At 57.6% G+C, this 13,250-nt stretch overlaps 8 protein-coding genes across 8 annotated transcripts; 4 read left to right on the top strand and 4 right to left on the bottom strand.

Moving 5' to 3' along the window:
- Positions 1-300: 300 nt before the first annotated feature.
- Positions 301-1,314, top strand: BKA78DRAFT_253169 (CRAL/TRIO domain protein; the record flags this gene model as incomplete). The annotated part of the gene is made up of 2 exons (XM_066884797.1): positions 301-967; positions 1,016-1,314. The coding sequence occupies 2 exons, from the start codon at positions 301-303 to the stop codon at positions 1,312-1,314; spliced, it is 966 nt and encodes a 321-aa protein (XP_066742920.1).
- Positions 1,315-1,489: 175 nt separating this feature from the next.
- On the top strand, positions 1,490-3,804 carry BKA78DRAFT_269961 (uncharacterized protein). The gene is made up of 2 exons (XM_066885506.1): positions 1,490-2,397; positions 2,444-3,804. Exons 1-2 carry the CDS (start codon positions 1,534-1,536, stop codon positions 3,356-3,358), a joined length of 1,779 nt encoding a protein of 592 aa, XP_066742919.1. The 5' UTR covers positions 1,490-1,533; the 3' UTR covers positions 3,359-3,804.
- A 923-nt stretch (positions 3,805-4,727) lies between these two features.
- BKA78DRAFT_319466 (uncharacterized protein) lies at positions 4,728-5,143 on the bottom strand. The gene has a single exon (XM_066888859.1). It carries the CDS (start codon positions 5,084-5,086, stop codon positions 4,760-4,762), a length of 327 nt encoding a protein of 108 aa, XP_066742918.1. The 5' UTR covers positions 5,087-5,143; the 3' UTR covers positions 4,728-4,759.
- BKA78DRAFT_381338 (uncharacterized protein) lies at positions 5,130-6,041 on the bottom strand (the record flags this gene model as incomplete). Its single annotated transcript, XM_066892997.1, has 3 exons — positions 5,130-5,381; positions 5,444-5,634; positions 5,785-6,041. 2 exons carry the CDS (start codon positions 6,039-6,041, stop codon positions 5,454-5,456), a joined length of 438 nt encoding a protein of 145 aa, XP_066742917.1. The 3' UTR covers positions 5,130-5,381; positions 5,444-5,453.
- Positions 6,042-6,699: 658 nt separating this feature from the next.
- On the top strand, positions 6,700-9,266 carry BKA78DRAFT_297373 (vacuolar protein-like protein sorting vps16; the record flags this gene model as incomplete). The annotated part of the gene is made up of 2 exons (XM_066886763.1): positions 6,700-6,835; positions 6,892-9,266. 2 exons carry the CDS (start codon positions 6,700-6,702, stop codon positions 9,264-9,266), a joined length of 2,511 nt encoding a protein of 836 aa, XP_066742916.1.
- Positions 9,267-9,476: 210 nt separating this feature from the next.
- BKA78DRAFT_337658 (DRAP deaminase) lies at positions 9,477-11,141 on the bottom strand (the record flags this gene model as incomplete). The annotated part of the gene is made up of 2 exons (XM_066890251.1): positions 10,736-11,141; positions 9,477-10,664 (listed from the first exon to the last, which is right to left on the bottom strand). Exons 1-2 carry the CDS (start codon positions 11,024-11,026, stop codon positions 9,477-9,479), a joined length of 1,479 nt encoding a protein of 492 aa, XP_066742915.1. The 5' UTR covers positions 11,027-11,141.
- On the top strand, positions 11,121-12,027 carry BKA78DRAFT_319459 (HotDog domain-containing protein). The gene is made up of 3 exons (XM_066888858.1): positions 11,121-11,413; positions 11,477-11,892; positions 12,006-12,027. Exons 1-2 carry the CDS (start codon positions 11,343-11,345, stop codon positions 11,874-11,876), a joined length of 471 nt encoding a protein of 156 aa, XP_066742914.1. The 5' UTR covers positions 11,121-11,342; the 3' UTR covers positions 11,877-11,892; positions 12,006-12,027.
- Positions 11,886-13,205, bottom strand: BKA78DRAFT_169944 (uncharacterized protein). The gene is made up of 2 exons (XM_066883214.1): positions 12,572-13,205; positions 11,886-12,516 (listed from the first exon to the last, which is right to left on the bottom strand). Exons 1-2 carry the CDS (start codon positions 12,847-12,849, stop codon positions 12,159-12,161), a joined length of 636 nt encoding a protein of 211 aa, XP_066742913.1. The 5' UTR covers positions 12,850-13,205; the 3' UTR covers positions 11,886-12,158.
- Positions 13,206-13,250: the final 45 nt, after the last annotated feature.

Genomic DNA, 13,250 nt, shown 5'->3' with positions numbered 1-13,250 from the left:
GGTATTCATGATGCTTTTCCACGCCTCACTTTTTGCCGTCTGTCCTCACCGCTCATGGCGTCCAAGTAATTGTACATAGAGTCAGCAGTCCAATTCAATTCAATTCCACGTCAATGGAAGCATTCTCCACTATTTCGCTTGAGACACGGCAATCCTCCTGCTAATCAGTGCACCATGGCTTCCGCCGAGACCGGGCAACTACCACCTCCTTCCTCCACTTCCGACCAAAAGGAAACGTTACAGCTTCCTCCTAAACAAGCACAGGATCCCTCCGCTTCAAGCTCACTCAACTCTGCCGCCATGGCCGAAGCCGCATCTTCCACCAACGGCGAATCCCACGGCCCCGTCAAGACCCCCTTCCTGCACCCTCTTCCGCAAAGCAAGCCGCCGTCTCCGACAACATTGACCGCGGACCAAGAAGCGAAATACCAAGAGCTCCTGGAAGCTGTGAATAAGTGGGAAAAGGTCCCCAAGACGTCGGCCAAAAATGCTGAGGAGGAGCCCCTATCCGACGACGAGCGCATGTGGCTCTCGAAAGAGTGTCTGCTGCGCTACCTTCGCGCTGTGAAATGGGCATCTGCTTCTGCTGCCGAGAAGCGTGTTCTCGACTCGCTCGTCTGGCGCCGCGAGTACGGCACCAATGCCTTTACTGCCGACTACATTTCCAAGGAGAACGAGACGGGCAAGCTTGTCATTTTGGGATACGACAATGACGGCAGGCCTTGTTTGTACATGGACCCGTCCAAGCAAAACACGGACAAGGGCGATAGACAAGTCCATCATCTCGTCTTTATGTTGGAGAGGGCCATTGATCTTATGCCGCCTGGAGTCGAGAGCGTTGCGCTCCTGATCAACTTCAAGAACAGCACCGCGGCCAAGAACCCGCCTGTGAGCCAAAGCAAGCAGGTGCTTAGCATTCTCCAGGGCCATTACCCGGAGAGGAACGGCAAATCTCTGATTTCAGAGCGTAAGTGTTTCCTCCACAATTTTCAGACCATGGCTGACCAACCCCTAGTCCCTTGGTATGTGACCACCGTCTTCAAGCTCATTTCGCCATTCATCGACCCCGTCACAAAGACAAAGATGAAGTTCAACGAGCCGTTTGGCAATTTCATCCCACCTGCGCAGCTGATGAAGAGCTACGGTGGAGAAGTCGAGTTTGACTATGATCACTCGGTCTATTGGCCTGCCCTCAACGAGAATTGCGAGAAGCGCAAGGCCGAGTACAGGACGAGATGGGAGGCGAGAGGCAAGCAAATCGGAGATAGTGAGTTTGCGCTCCGTGGAGGAGACCAGCAGTCAGTCGAGGCATAGATACCACATAGATGTACAGGATGTAAAGGCACGGCGTTGGTGAGATGGGATAGAGATTGATTGGAATACCTGCGTCCATGAGTCAATCATGCAGAGTGATTCACGCATGCATTCGATGCTGCAACTCCTGGACATGTCGCGCAGCCGCTGCCAGTCCAAATACTCTTTGCAATCATGATTATTGTGCTAAAATCAGATCAAAATTTTTGAAAAAGGTCCATGTCCGTGGGCGCGAGCAACAAGGCGGGGATGACGCAGGGCAAGAGCTCCCCCGGCCACCATTTTTGCGCGACACATCGAGGGCAGCTTGCTTGTGACTCCAACAGCCTCAACGACAATTGCACCGCCGACACTGCCGCAACACCTTTGTCTCGAGTTCGAGGAAACGCCAGCCTCTGGATCCTCCGTCTTATTGCCGCGCTCTGGACGGTCGTTACCTTTCCTCTCTCGTCCGTTTGGCTGCGCAAGGCCCTCGACGCCATCTCCAAGAAATTCTTCCTGGACCTTCAAACACCAACAACAATGGCTGACGCCGCCGCGCCAAAGCAAGAAGCCACTCAGGCAACTCCCGATACTCAAACCAAACAGAATCGATCCGCCGATACTCCCAAGGCCGCTCCGGAATCTGCAGAACCAAAAATCTCAGGCGCAGAGTTGAAGAAACGCGCCAAGGCAGAAAAGGCAGCAAAACGCGCAGCGGAAAAGGCAGCGAGGGAGGTTGGCGGTGGTAGTGCTCAGCCTGCACCTGGGAAAAAGCAGGACAATAAGCAAAAGGATACCAAGCAGGGTCAGCAGCAAGGCGCAAAGGGCCAGCAGCCGGAGCGGCCTCTTCCCGTACGAAGGCGCGGTTCGCAAACCGCCCCGGCGCAGCCTGTGAAGGAGACGAATAGCGAGAAGCAAAAGGCGGCGGAGAAGAAAGTGGGCTTGTTCGGACATCTCTATGGCCAGCCGCGACGACAAACGATTGAGGGTGCGCCAAAGGATGTTCACCCCGCGGTGCTGGCTCTTGGCTTGCAAATGAGCAACTATGTTGTTTGTGGAAGCATTGCGCGCTGTGTTGCCATGCTTTCGGTTTTCAAGCAGGTAAGTTGAGTTCTCGAAGAGTGGGACTGCTGCTAATTTGGTCCAGGTCATTGAATCTTACACTACTCCACCCGGCACTTCGCTCGCCCGCCATTTGACCTCACATCATCTGTCTCCTCAAATCTCGTACCTCTCAAGCTGCCGTCCGCTTTCCGTCTCCCAAGGAAATGCAATTCGCTGGCTGAAAGACCTCATCATCAAGATCGATCCATCAGTCCCCGAGAGTACAGCAAAGGAGCATCTTAGCTCTTCCATTGACACCTTCATTCGCGAGCGCGTCACTGCTGCAGCCGAGGTCCTTGCCGATACCGCTTGCGACATGATTGTCGACGACGACGTCATTGTCGTCTATGCCAAAAGCAACGTCGTCTTGAAGACGCTCCTCCGCGCCCACGCCGAGGGCCGCAAGTTCCGCGTCATTGTCGCCGACTCGAAGCCTTTGTTCGAAGGAAAGTGCATGGCTAACAGCCTGACCGCCGCCGGCATCGACGTCACGTACTGCCTCATCGGCGCCATTTCCCTTGCGATCAAGGACGCGACCAAGGTCTTCCTGGGCGCGTCGGCCATGTTGAGCAACGGCCGCATCTACTCGCGCGTAGGCACCGCAATCGTAGCCATGGCGGCGCACGTCCGCGACATTACCGTCATCGTGTGCTGCGAGACGATCAAATTCACGGACCGCGTGGCGCTCGACTCGATTGTCCACAACGAAATCGCGCCCGCAGAAGAGATCCTAGGACAGGACGAGTGGATTGGCGAGAGCCTCGTGAATGGCGAAGGAGAGCTCCAAAAGGGCCGCGAGGGCGCGCTGCAAAAGTGGATGGACACCCCCGGCCTGCAGATTCTCAACATCATGTACGACGTCACGCCCGCCGAGTACGTCAACATGGTGGTGACGGAAATGGGCAACTTGCCCGCGAGCTCGGTTCCCGTCGTCCATCGCGCGAGCACGAATGCTTGAGTTTTTTCTGTCTTTCTAGAGAATGTAGAAACATCATACTACTAATTCAATTCGCTGGACAGAGACAACAGTTGCTGTCGGTGCCATGCCGGGCACTGCAGCCGCGACTAGATTGAGCGCAAACATTTCTCTCTTCGCGGGGCCTGGAGCGGGGCGCTGAGGACCGGGGTCTGGGGAGGCAGAGGGATGGAGGGCAGGCATTATTGTACGACTACATTTGGACTGAATGGCGCCAAGGGCATCTTAAAAACAGGGAAACCGGCGTGTTTCTTCACGGATGCGCGGTGGTGGTGAGAGTCTGGCTTTCGGACATGTTTGGGTGAGCGACCGATGCGGCATCGATCGAGTCACGGACTATACCTTACTCAATCTAGGAATCATATCGCAAATCGAGGTTTTCAGTGTGTAATTGAGGAAAGAGTCTTTTGCTAACTTCTATTGCTAGGGGATCTAAAAAGTTCAAGCTGCCAATACCCAGCTGGAAGAGATGTGGCGGGTGGAGACTTTTCTGATGTGGTAGCCCTGCGTGCAGCTCTTTTCCTGCTGTCATTGAGCGTGCTTCCATCGTCATCGAGGCGTGGTCGTATGGAATACGAAGCCTACGTGTCTGTTTCTGTTTCTGTTTCTGTTTCTGTTTCTGTTTCTGTTTCCGTTCGGCGTAGCGATGTTGGCAATCTGTCTGATGGATGTCGAGCCACTCACTCACCACACCTAACTCCTGAACCCACAGGAGCCCCCTCCTCCCTCAAGCTTCCTAGGTAGCTTCACCACATCCGCCGCCCTCAAAACCCCACAAGCGTCCGTCACATCACCACAACGGCTTTTCCGCATTGGCCTTCTTGAGAGCGTCGCGCTCGCGGACGACTTGCTGCAGCTCCCTGATGCGCAACAGGAGCTCCCTCTGCAGCCCTGCCGCCTCGTCTTCCAGCCGCTGGATGATCTGCGTGCAGTGCTGGAGCGCGTCGTCCCGCTCCCTGGCTTGCTGCGTGTGCTGTAGCTTGAGGCGGGCGAGTTGGGCGTGTAGGTCCGCAAGGGCGGAGGAGGGTGAGGTTGCGGCGTTGAGGGCGCGGGTGGTGGCGACTGCGGCATCTTCTTTTTCTTCCTTCATGTCATCTGCGTCGTCCGCGTCGTCCATCTTGTCATCATCGCTGGTGTCCATCTCGTCGCAGTCATCTTCTGCATCGTCGATACCAAACGCCAACTGAAGCTGCCTCATCCTCTCCACGCAGACCTTGAATTCGTTGACGACGGTCTCCAGGGCCAAGTGCGACGACATTTTCGTGATGTCCGTCTCGAACAGCTGTTCCGGGGGAGAAAGTTCCCCCTTGTAGTCGGCCATCAGAACATGTTGAATGGACGCGAGTTCGACGTCCATCTGGTCTATTGCTGCTCGGATGTTCTTCAGCCACTTTTTGCGCTCTTTGACCGGCTTGATGGACCAGAAAATGTCCGCGACTTCCTGTAACTCCGCCATGGTTGTGGCTTGTTGGAGAGGGGTAGGGGTTGATGTGTGAGAAGAGGAAAGTGAGAAGGTGAATATCTCCTGGGAATCGCAGAAGGCAAGAGTCGAAGGGAAGACTGTCCTCTCGGATAAACCTGAGGACTAGGACAGCTACTTAAGCAATCTCGAGCCTGGCAAGGAAAGCGCACGCAGCAATCACGAAGAAAAACCCTGGAAGCCGACGAAATGGCCAGTCGACCGTATAAGACGCAGCGACTAGTCACCATTCACCCCGAGGCGGGCAAAGCCACTGAAAACGCGGAGATGTTTGGATCCATTCAATCACCCAACGTTGACTCTGGACTAGTCTACCTTTTCTCTTCGCCGTTCTTCTGGTTCCATCTCTGTCTTGTCGCTTTGGGGCTGTCTTGTTGGTTTGGTTTCCTTTCTGTCCTTTTCCTTGGGTCGGTTGAGCGCTCTTTCATGTCTACTCAAATGGGTACTCACCTTTTGCTGATCGTCATCAGACTGCTGGTCGCAGTCTCGTCACTTCGGAGCCGTCTTATCGCTTCGATCTCCTTCCTGTTGCTTGCGACAGTGTCAGTTGTCTCGCGCAATTCAATTTTTCTTGTCGACGTACTCACCGGCAAGGAATCATCCACAGTTGGGTTCAAGGACTGCTCTCATCTTGTCGTAGTTCTTGGTCAGGTCTCGAACCAGATTGGTCTGCTTCTTGAGGTCCGCACGCAGCATCAGGACTTCTTTCTCGAGTCTTTGGGCCCGATTTCCATCGCTCTCGGCCTTTCGCACGGCCTGGTCGCGCTCAGGCTTGATTCTACCGAGTTCGTTGCACAAGATATCAGCAACAGACGACGTCAAGAAAATCGTGTTGGTCTGCTTCTTCGCAAACTCAAACACAAGCCTCCTCATCTCCTTGTCATGCTCTCCCTGCAGCCGCTACACCTCCCTGCGCCTGCTTGCCAACTTTTGGTAGAGCTTGATCAATTCGCAGTCATGGATCACGATTCCCTCCTCCTTGACGACCTTGATGTTCTCCGCGAGTTGATCGAGTCGCTCAGGGTTCTCCTTCTCATAACGGGAGCGAAGACTTTCGAACATGGCGTCCACTTCCTTGCTGACCTGCTCCTTGGTCTTTTCTCGCAGTTTGGACATACGCATCGCGAGCGGATCCTCCAGATTCTCCAGAAACTTCCACGAAATATTCGAGCAACTGCAAGACATAGCGAAAGTCTAAGGCGGGAGATTTGAAACTGGAAATCGAAGGAGAAGTGAGAAGATTTTGCTACTAGCGATTTGGGTTCTAGCAGCAATATGTACCGTCCTCTAACAGCCACGAGCAAACAAATCTGTCGACTTCTGGCAATTAAAGGCCAAGCGTAGAATGGAAACAGCATCGAGCAAACTCTGCGTCAAGAATCTACAGAAATCCAATCGAATCGACAGGGCCAGCTTGGAGCTTGGGCTTGGAAAGATCGCTAACGGTGCCCCGATTTCACTTGAGGGCTGACTAGATCTCGAACTTTTGGACTCATTTGGTAGAGTACTTTGTGGTATGAGCAATTGTGACGGACTAGCCGTCTCCTATGGAGTCATCCTCAACAGAAGATGATCAGATAAAAGAGCTCTTCATTTTTCTGTTGTTGGCGATCATCTAAATGATTTGAATGCATATCTCATCGAAACTTTGGCTTTTTCAGGATTTGGATTGGTTCCGCAGAAAAATAGCAATCTTTCGTGTAGTTGGAAGTGTCGTTGGGCGGTGACGTCGGAGGCCGGACCGTCGAACCAGGATGCGCAAGTCAACCGCACAGCATGAGCTCGAGCTCCTCGCGCGGCCGACAACCACCATGAGTCCGCGCACGCCTCTCGACCCCCCACCATGAAGCCCACCGCCGACTGGGAGCGGGTAGGCGACCGCTTCTACCGCAAGCTGCAGCTGTACACGGACGTCTTCGATCAGGACCTCGAGCTCGAAAACTACGTCGTCGTGGGAGCTCCTTACAGCGGCGCTGTAGGTATGCACCCTCCGCACGCGCGCCCAAGCTCTCCGCGCTGACCCAGACGCTCGCAGCAATCTATCGCGATGAGTCCAAGATCCAGTCGTACCGCGGCTCGCAGGCCGCAAAGTCGACCATAGACATTTACAGCTGCGCCGGCAAGCTCCTCCGCAGCATCAACTGGGACAAGGGCTCCATCAAGGGCTTGGGCTGGTCGGCCGACGAGCAGCTCCTCGTCATCTCAGAGGACGGAGCGGTGCGCTGCTACCAGGACCTGCAGGGCGACTTTACGCCCTTTTCCTTGGGCAACGGCGCCGACGACGTGGGCGTCCGCGCGTGTCGCTTCTGGGGCTCGGGCTTCGTCGCCCTGCTCAACAACAACCGCCTCGTGTCCGTGTCGCGCTACAGCGACCCTCGTCCAAAACTGCTGGCCACCCCGCCCGAGGATCCCGTCGAATCTTGGGCTATCATTCCTCCGACCGAAACCCTTTCTCGCTCGGTCGAGGTGCTGTTGGCCATTGGCGAAACCATATACCTCGTGGATGCCACCGACTGCGAGGACCGCCTCCTCCAACGAGGCCCTTTTCGACACACCAGCGTCTCCCCCAACGGCAAGTATGTTGCCTTGTACACGGAGGACAGCAAGGTATGGGTCGTCAGCAGCGATTTTCAGAACAAGCTCTCCGAGTACGACTCGCGAGCAAGGACCATGCCCAAGGACATGCAGTGGTGCGGCAACAGCGCCGTCATCCTCGCGTGGGAAGACGAGATTCACATTGTCGGTCCCAACGGCTCAGGAAACAAGTTCTTTTACGACAGCTGGGTGCACCTGATTACCGATATTGACGGGATCCGCGTCCTCACAAACGAGCTGTGCGAGTTCATCTACAGAGTCCCGGATGTCACCGAGGAGACGTTTCGGCTGGGCTCCGAGTCGCCTGCAGCCGTGCTCCTCGAGGCCGTCGACCATTTGGAGAGAAAGTCGCCCAAGGCCGACGACTTGATCCAGCTGATTCGGCCAAACCTGGCAGAGGCAGTCGACACGTGCGTCAAGGCGGCCGGACACGAGTACAGCATCCACTGGCAAAAGCAGCTCCTCAAGGCGGCGTCGTTTGGCAAGTCTGTGCTGGATCTGTATAACAGCGACGACTTTGTCGAAATGTGCGAAATTCTGCGCGTGCTCAACGGCGTGCGCTTCTTCGAGATTGGCCTTCCCCTGTCGTACGAGCAATACATGCGTCTGACGCCTGAGAAGCTGATTGAGCGCCTCATCAACCGCCACGAGTACCAGCTGGCGCTCAAGATTTCGGACTACCTCCGCCTCCCGACCGACCGCATTTACGTGCACTGGGCGAGCCAGAAGGTACGCCTGTCCAACGACGACGAGGACAGCATCTGCCGCCTCATAGTGCAGAAGCTCTCGGGCAAGCCGGGCATCTCGTTTGAGGAAATCGCGCGCGCCGCCTACGACGAAGGGCGGGCGCGTCTGGCCACGGAACTGCTAGACTACGAGCCACGGGCGGGCAAGCAAGTGCCGCTTCTCCTCGACATGAAGGAGGACACGATAGCGCTCGACAAGGCCATCGAGTCGGGCGACTCGGACCTCGTCTTCCACGTGCTGACGCACCTCAAGAAACAACTCACACTGGCCAGCTTCTTCCGCACCGTGACGTCGCGGCCGGTGGCGACGGCGCTGGTCGAGTCGTCGGCCCTCGACGCCGACCGCGAGCTGCTCAAGGACATGTACTATCAGGACGACCGGCGGCTCGAGGGCGCCAACCTGCTCGTCGCCGAGGCGCTCGACGCCCCCGGCGTCGCCGCCCGCGCCGACAAGCTCAAGCTCGCCGCGAAGCTCCTCCACGACTCGCGCGAGCACGGCTTCACCGTCAAGGCGCTGGACGAAGCACAGCGACTACTGCGGCTGCAAGAGGCGTTTGAAAAGGACCTCGGCGGCGGTGGCGGCGGCAGCAACGCATCCAACGCAGGCGGCATCAGCGTCGTCGGCCTCTCAGTCAACGAGACGCTCTACCGCATGGTACGCGCCGGCCACATGAAGCGCGCGGCCAAGGTGCAGAGCGAATTCAAGGTCCCCGACCGCACCTTCTGGTGGCTGCGGCTGCGCGGGCTCGTGTCGGCGCGCAACTGGCACGAGCTCGAGGAGCTCAGCAAGGCGCGCAAGAGCGCCATTGGCTGGGAGCCCTTCTTCAACGAGTGTCTGGCGGCCGGCAGCACGCGCACGGCCGCTTTGTTTGTCCCAAAGTGCACGGCGCTCGCGCCGCAGGAGAGGGTGGAGATGTACGTCAAGTGTGGGTTGTTGGTCAGAGCGGGCGAGGAGGCCCTCAAGGCCAAGGATATGAATGCGTTGGCCGAGTTGAAGGTCAAGGCGAGTGGCAATGCGGTGCATGAGATTGAGCGCATGATTGGCCAGTTGGGGGCCACGAGGAGGTAGAGAGGTGAGGTTGGAGGTTGAATGGGTGAGTAAAGGAGGGAAGACGGTGGTTGGTGCCTGTACTATATATAATAGGCAGATTTCGCCAGTAACGGTAATGCGAGTGACTACCTCTTCACCAGACCAACCCATGAGACTGAAATTTTTCTTTTTGCAGCGGCGCTGTCTCTAGTCTACCTACATGTATGCATATCCCACCTGCTCCCTCAATCATGCCGCAGCAACAGCAACGGCGGGCTCCGGCTCCGACGCCTGCTGCTGCTGCTCCCCGCCCTTCTTCACAGTGCCATCGTCATTCAACCCCAACTTCTCCAAATCCACAGCCAACGGATCCGACTCGCCCGTCGCCTCGGTGGGGCCCTCGACGCCCTCTGGCGGCAACGCCCACGCCGGCAGGGGCGTCTCGTAGCTCCACCTGCCATCCTCGCAGGCGTACTTGCGCGCATGGAGATAAATGCCCAGCTCGTGGGTGCCCGGGTCCGAGTACAGCGGCGTGGCGCAAACGTCGCACGTCTCGCCGGTGAGCTTCTCGGCCTGGCGGGCGCGGTAGTTGCCGACGAGCTCGTCGTGGTAGGCGACGGCGGAGGCGACCTCGTCCTTGCCCATGCGCGCCAGCCGCTGCATGATGGACGCGTCGTCGTCGGACGCGTCGTCGCCGCCGGCCAGCGACGGCCCGAAGACGCGCTGGTTGGCGTAGATGGGGTCGTTGCTGATCGGGTGCCCCAGGAATTGCAGGTGCACGCGGATCTGGTGCGTCCGCCCCGTCAGCGGCATGCAGCGCACGATGCTGTAGCCGCGGAGCTTCTTCCACGGCTGGCCGTCTATATCGTCCTGCTGTGATGGTGCTTCGGCGTCGTCCTCCTTTGGCGGGTAGTATGCCAGGCGGCGGAAGACGGTGCGGGCGTCCTTGCCCGTCGCGCGCACGCGGTTGAGGCCGAGCTTTGGCGAGATTTGCAGAATGGGCTTGTCACAGACGACCTCGCCTTCCGGGAACTCGCCGGCCACGCGCGCGACGTACTCCTTCTTGACGGTGCGGCTTTTGATCTGCTTGCTGAGGTCGTCGGCGGCGCGGGGGTGCTTTGCGATGAACATGACGCCGCTCGTGAGGCGATCCAGGCGGTGGCAGGGCAGCGGCTTGAAGGAAAAGTGGCGCTCGGCGCGCATGATTTCGACCAGGCTGTTGTACATGTAGCGGCCGGCGGGGTGGACGGGCACGCCCGCGGGCTTGTTGATGATGATCATGTCATCGTCTTCGTGGACGACGCCGATGGCCTCGGCCGTCACGGGCGGCTCGTGCCGGTGCGTCGTGTGGCTCATGAGGTCGCCGTTTTGGACTATGTAGTTGGTCGGCACTTGCTTGCCGTTGACTACGATGCGCCCTTGCTCGATGCTCTCTTTCTGGGTGGACGCGGATCAGCCATTCGTGCTCTCTCTTGCGACTGTCGCTGCTGTACGGCCTCTCAACGTACGTAGTACTCAAACGGCCTGTCGCGAAACTCGTCGGCGCAGATTTCCAGCAGCTCGCGCTTGCGCCAGCGCTCCTTGCAATTGGTGTTGTAGGTAAAGTAGTACGGCTTGACGCGCCTGAGGCCATTGTCAAAGACGTACGGCCGCGGCCATTCGGCATCGCAGGGCGTAATTGCGACGACGGGGGGTTGCTGCTGCTGCTCGGTGGACGATGATGCGGCCGCGGTGGTCTTCTTGTCGTCGGTTGGCCGGCCGTTGCGGCGCGGCTGCGGCCCATACGTCGTGAGCGCCATGATGGGTCGTGATTTACCGCCGCGCCGGATCAGGTACTCGACGATGCGCGGGGAAGGCAGTTTGGCGGCGTGGGTTTTGTTGGTGTTGGGGAACTTTTTTGGACGCTTGAGGTTGCGGTCGAGTCAGTAGAGCGGCGAGTTCGTTATCTAATCTGATCATCGCGCGTCAAGGCGAGCCTCGGCTGGTCGAAGCGGGCATGCTCGCCGTCTGCTCATGCCCACCATGTAGCTGCCATGTGTAGCCAGCGCTGGGCGCTTTCCTCATTCCCAAACACTCTCCAACGAAATAATCGCCTTGGTTCCTTGCAAATCGAACATGGCGCAAGCAGGTTTGAAATCGCGGCGCCGGAGCGACTACAAATTCCACCTGGACTACCGGACGCGATGGTAAGGGCAGCGGGGAACGCTTCCAAGCACCAAATCCAGATGACCGTCTGACACGCGCAACAGGAGCGACAATGACATGTACGACCACATGAACAACAGTACCTACTACTATCTCTTCGACTCCATCGTCAACACCTACCTCACCACCCACTGCTCCCTGCACCCGCCCTCGTCGGCGCAAATCGGCCTCGTTGTCCATTCGCACTGCGACTACTTTGCGCCGCTGAGCTTCCCCGCCGTCGCCGAGCTGGGGCTGCGGGTGAACAAGCTGGGCAAGAGCAGCGTGACGTATGAGATTGGCGTGTTTGAAAGAGGGCAGGAAGAGGTGAGAGCCGTGGGCGAGTTTGTCCACGTTTTTGTGGAGAGGGAGAGCAGGAGACCCGCGGCACGGGGTATGAACGACGAGTTGAGAAGCGGTTTGGAGAAAATCACAGCGGCGGCAACGAAAAAATCTAAGTTGTGATTGTGTTATTCGCTCGGTGAGTCTACTTTGCTCATTCGTGGTCTATTCAAGCATCACAGAGTGTTGGAGCTACTGTTGAATCATCGAGAGCTTTTGAAGACGGACTACAATTTACAAATTACAACCCAGCCCAAAACAAGAAATGCAAGGCATCCGCAACGCCGAACCCATAAGCCAAAGTCCGGGTATCTATACAGAAAAGTCCCACAGACCCAAACCAGGACAGTCCCAAGAAGAAGAAGAAAACGAACGGAGGACAAGAATCCATCACGTCAAGTCAAATCACCAGAACTTGCCGCTGCTGCCGTGACCATGCTGCTGCTGGTGATGACCGTGCTTATTCTTGCCCTTGAATTTATCCTCCAGTTTACTTCCAGCGACAGCGCCGGCAATGGTGCCAATGAGGCCGTGGCCGTACTTCTTGCCACCCATGTGGCCTGCTATGCCGCCACCGACGGCGCCGAGCAGGCCGCGGTCGCCCTCTTGCGCCTGGTTGGGATCCGTCGAGCCGTACTGGGCATGCTGGCCACCGTACGGAGCGTTCGGGTCGGACGGATACGGCGAGCTGTTGTAGGCGCCTTGCTGGGGGAACTGGTGCGAGGGCTGCGGCTGGTAGCCGGCGTTGGGGTCGTTGTAGCCACTGAGATGCCAATGTCAGCGTCGCGATGCTTGGTCAAGTAGATGTGAAATCTTACGTCTGCGCGGGCTGTCCCCACTGCGCTGGTGCCTGCTGGCCGTTCTGGTAGCCGCCGTGGGCCGGAGGTCCGTAGGCGCCGTAGCCTTGCTGCTGCTGGCTGTAGTCGTAGCCAGGCTGCTGCTGCTGCTGGCCCCACGACTGCTGATGCTGCGGCGGCGCGTAGCCACCTTGCTGCGGGTACGGACTTCCTCCTTGAGCGGGGTAGCCTGCGGGAGGCGGGTAGCCGGCGCCTTGGGCGGGCGTGCCGTATGAGCTTTGGTTGTAGTAGTCGGACATGTCGAGTAGGTTGGTGTCGAGTGCGAGGAGAATTGGTCAGAGGAGCGGTTGACGAATTGGTTGTGAAATGGTAGGAGACGATGTTGATTGTTTGGACGAGGTGCGGGACGAAGAAGCAAGGCGGCGAAATATGGTTTCATATACAGCCCAAGGAAGGGTACAGGAAATGCTGACGAAGACGCCAGTGAGGCTTAGGCCCAGGGCGGCAGCTGACCAGAAGGCGACGGCGAGGGCGAGGACGGGCTCAGCCCCATTGTTCAACCTGAACGGAGAGAATTCAAACGCCTGCGTGCTTTCATCATGGGTTGCTGCGGTCGCACCACAGCCACTGGGTGACGCCCTTGATGTTGAATGGATTGGAGACGACTGGAGCGAGATCCGATGCCGTGCGAGCGTCCTCC

This window comes from Phyllosticta capitalensis (genome assembly GCF_038381095.1).
Source record: "Phyllosticta capitalensis strain CBS 128856 chromosome Unknown BKA78scaffold_7, whole genome shotgun sequence".
In the NCBI taxonomy this organism is placed as follows: domain Eukaryota; kingdom Fungi; phylum Ascomycota; class Dothideomycetes; order Botryosphaeriales; family Phyllostictaceae; genus Phyllosticta; species Phyllosticta capitalensis.
The sequence above is the reverse complement of the archived record's forward strand: the minus strand, read 5'-3'. Positions and strand labels throughout refer to the sequence as shown.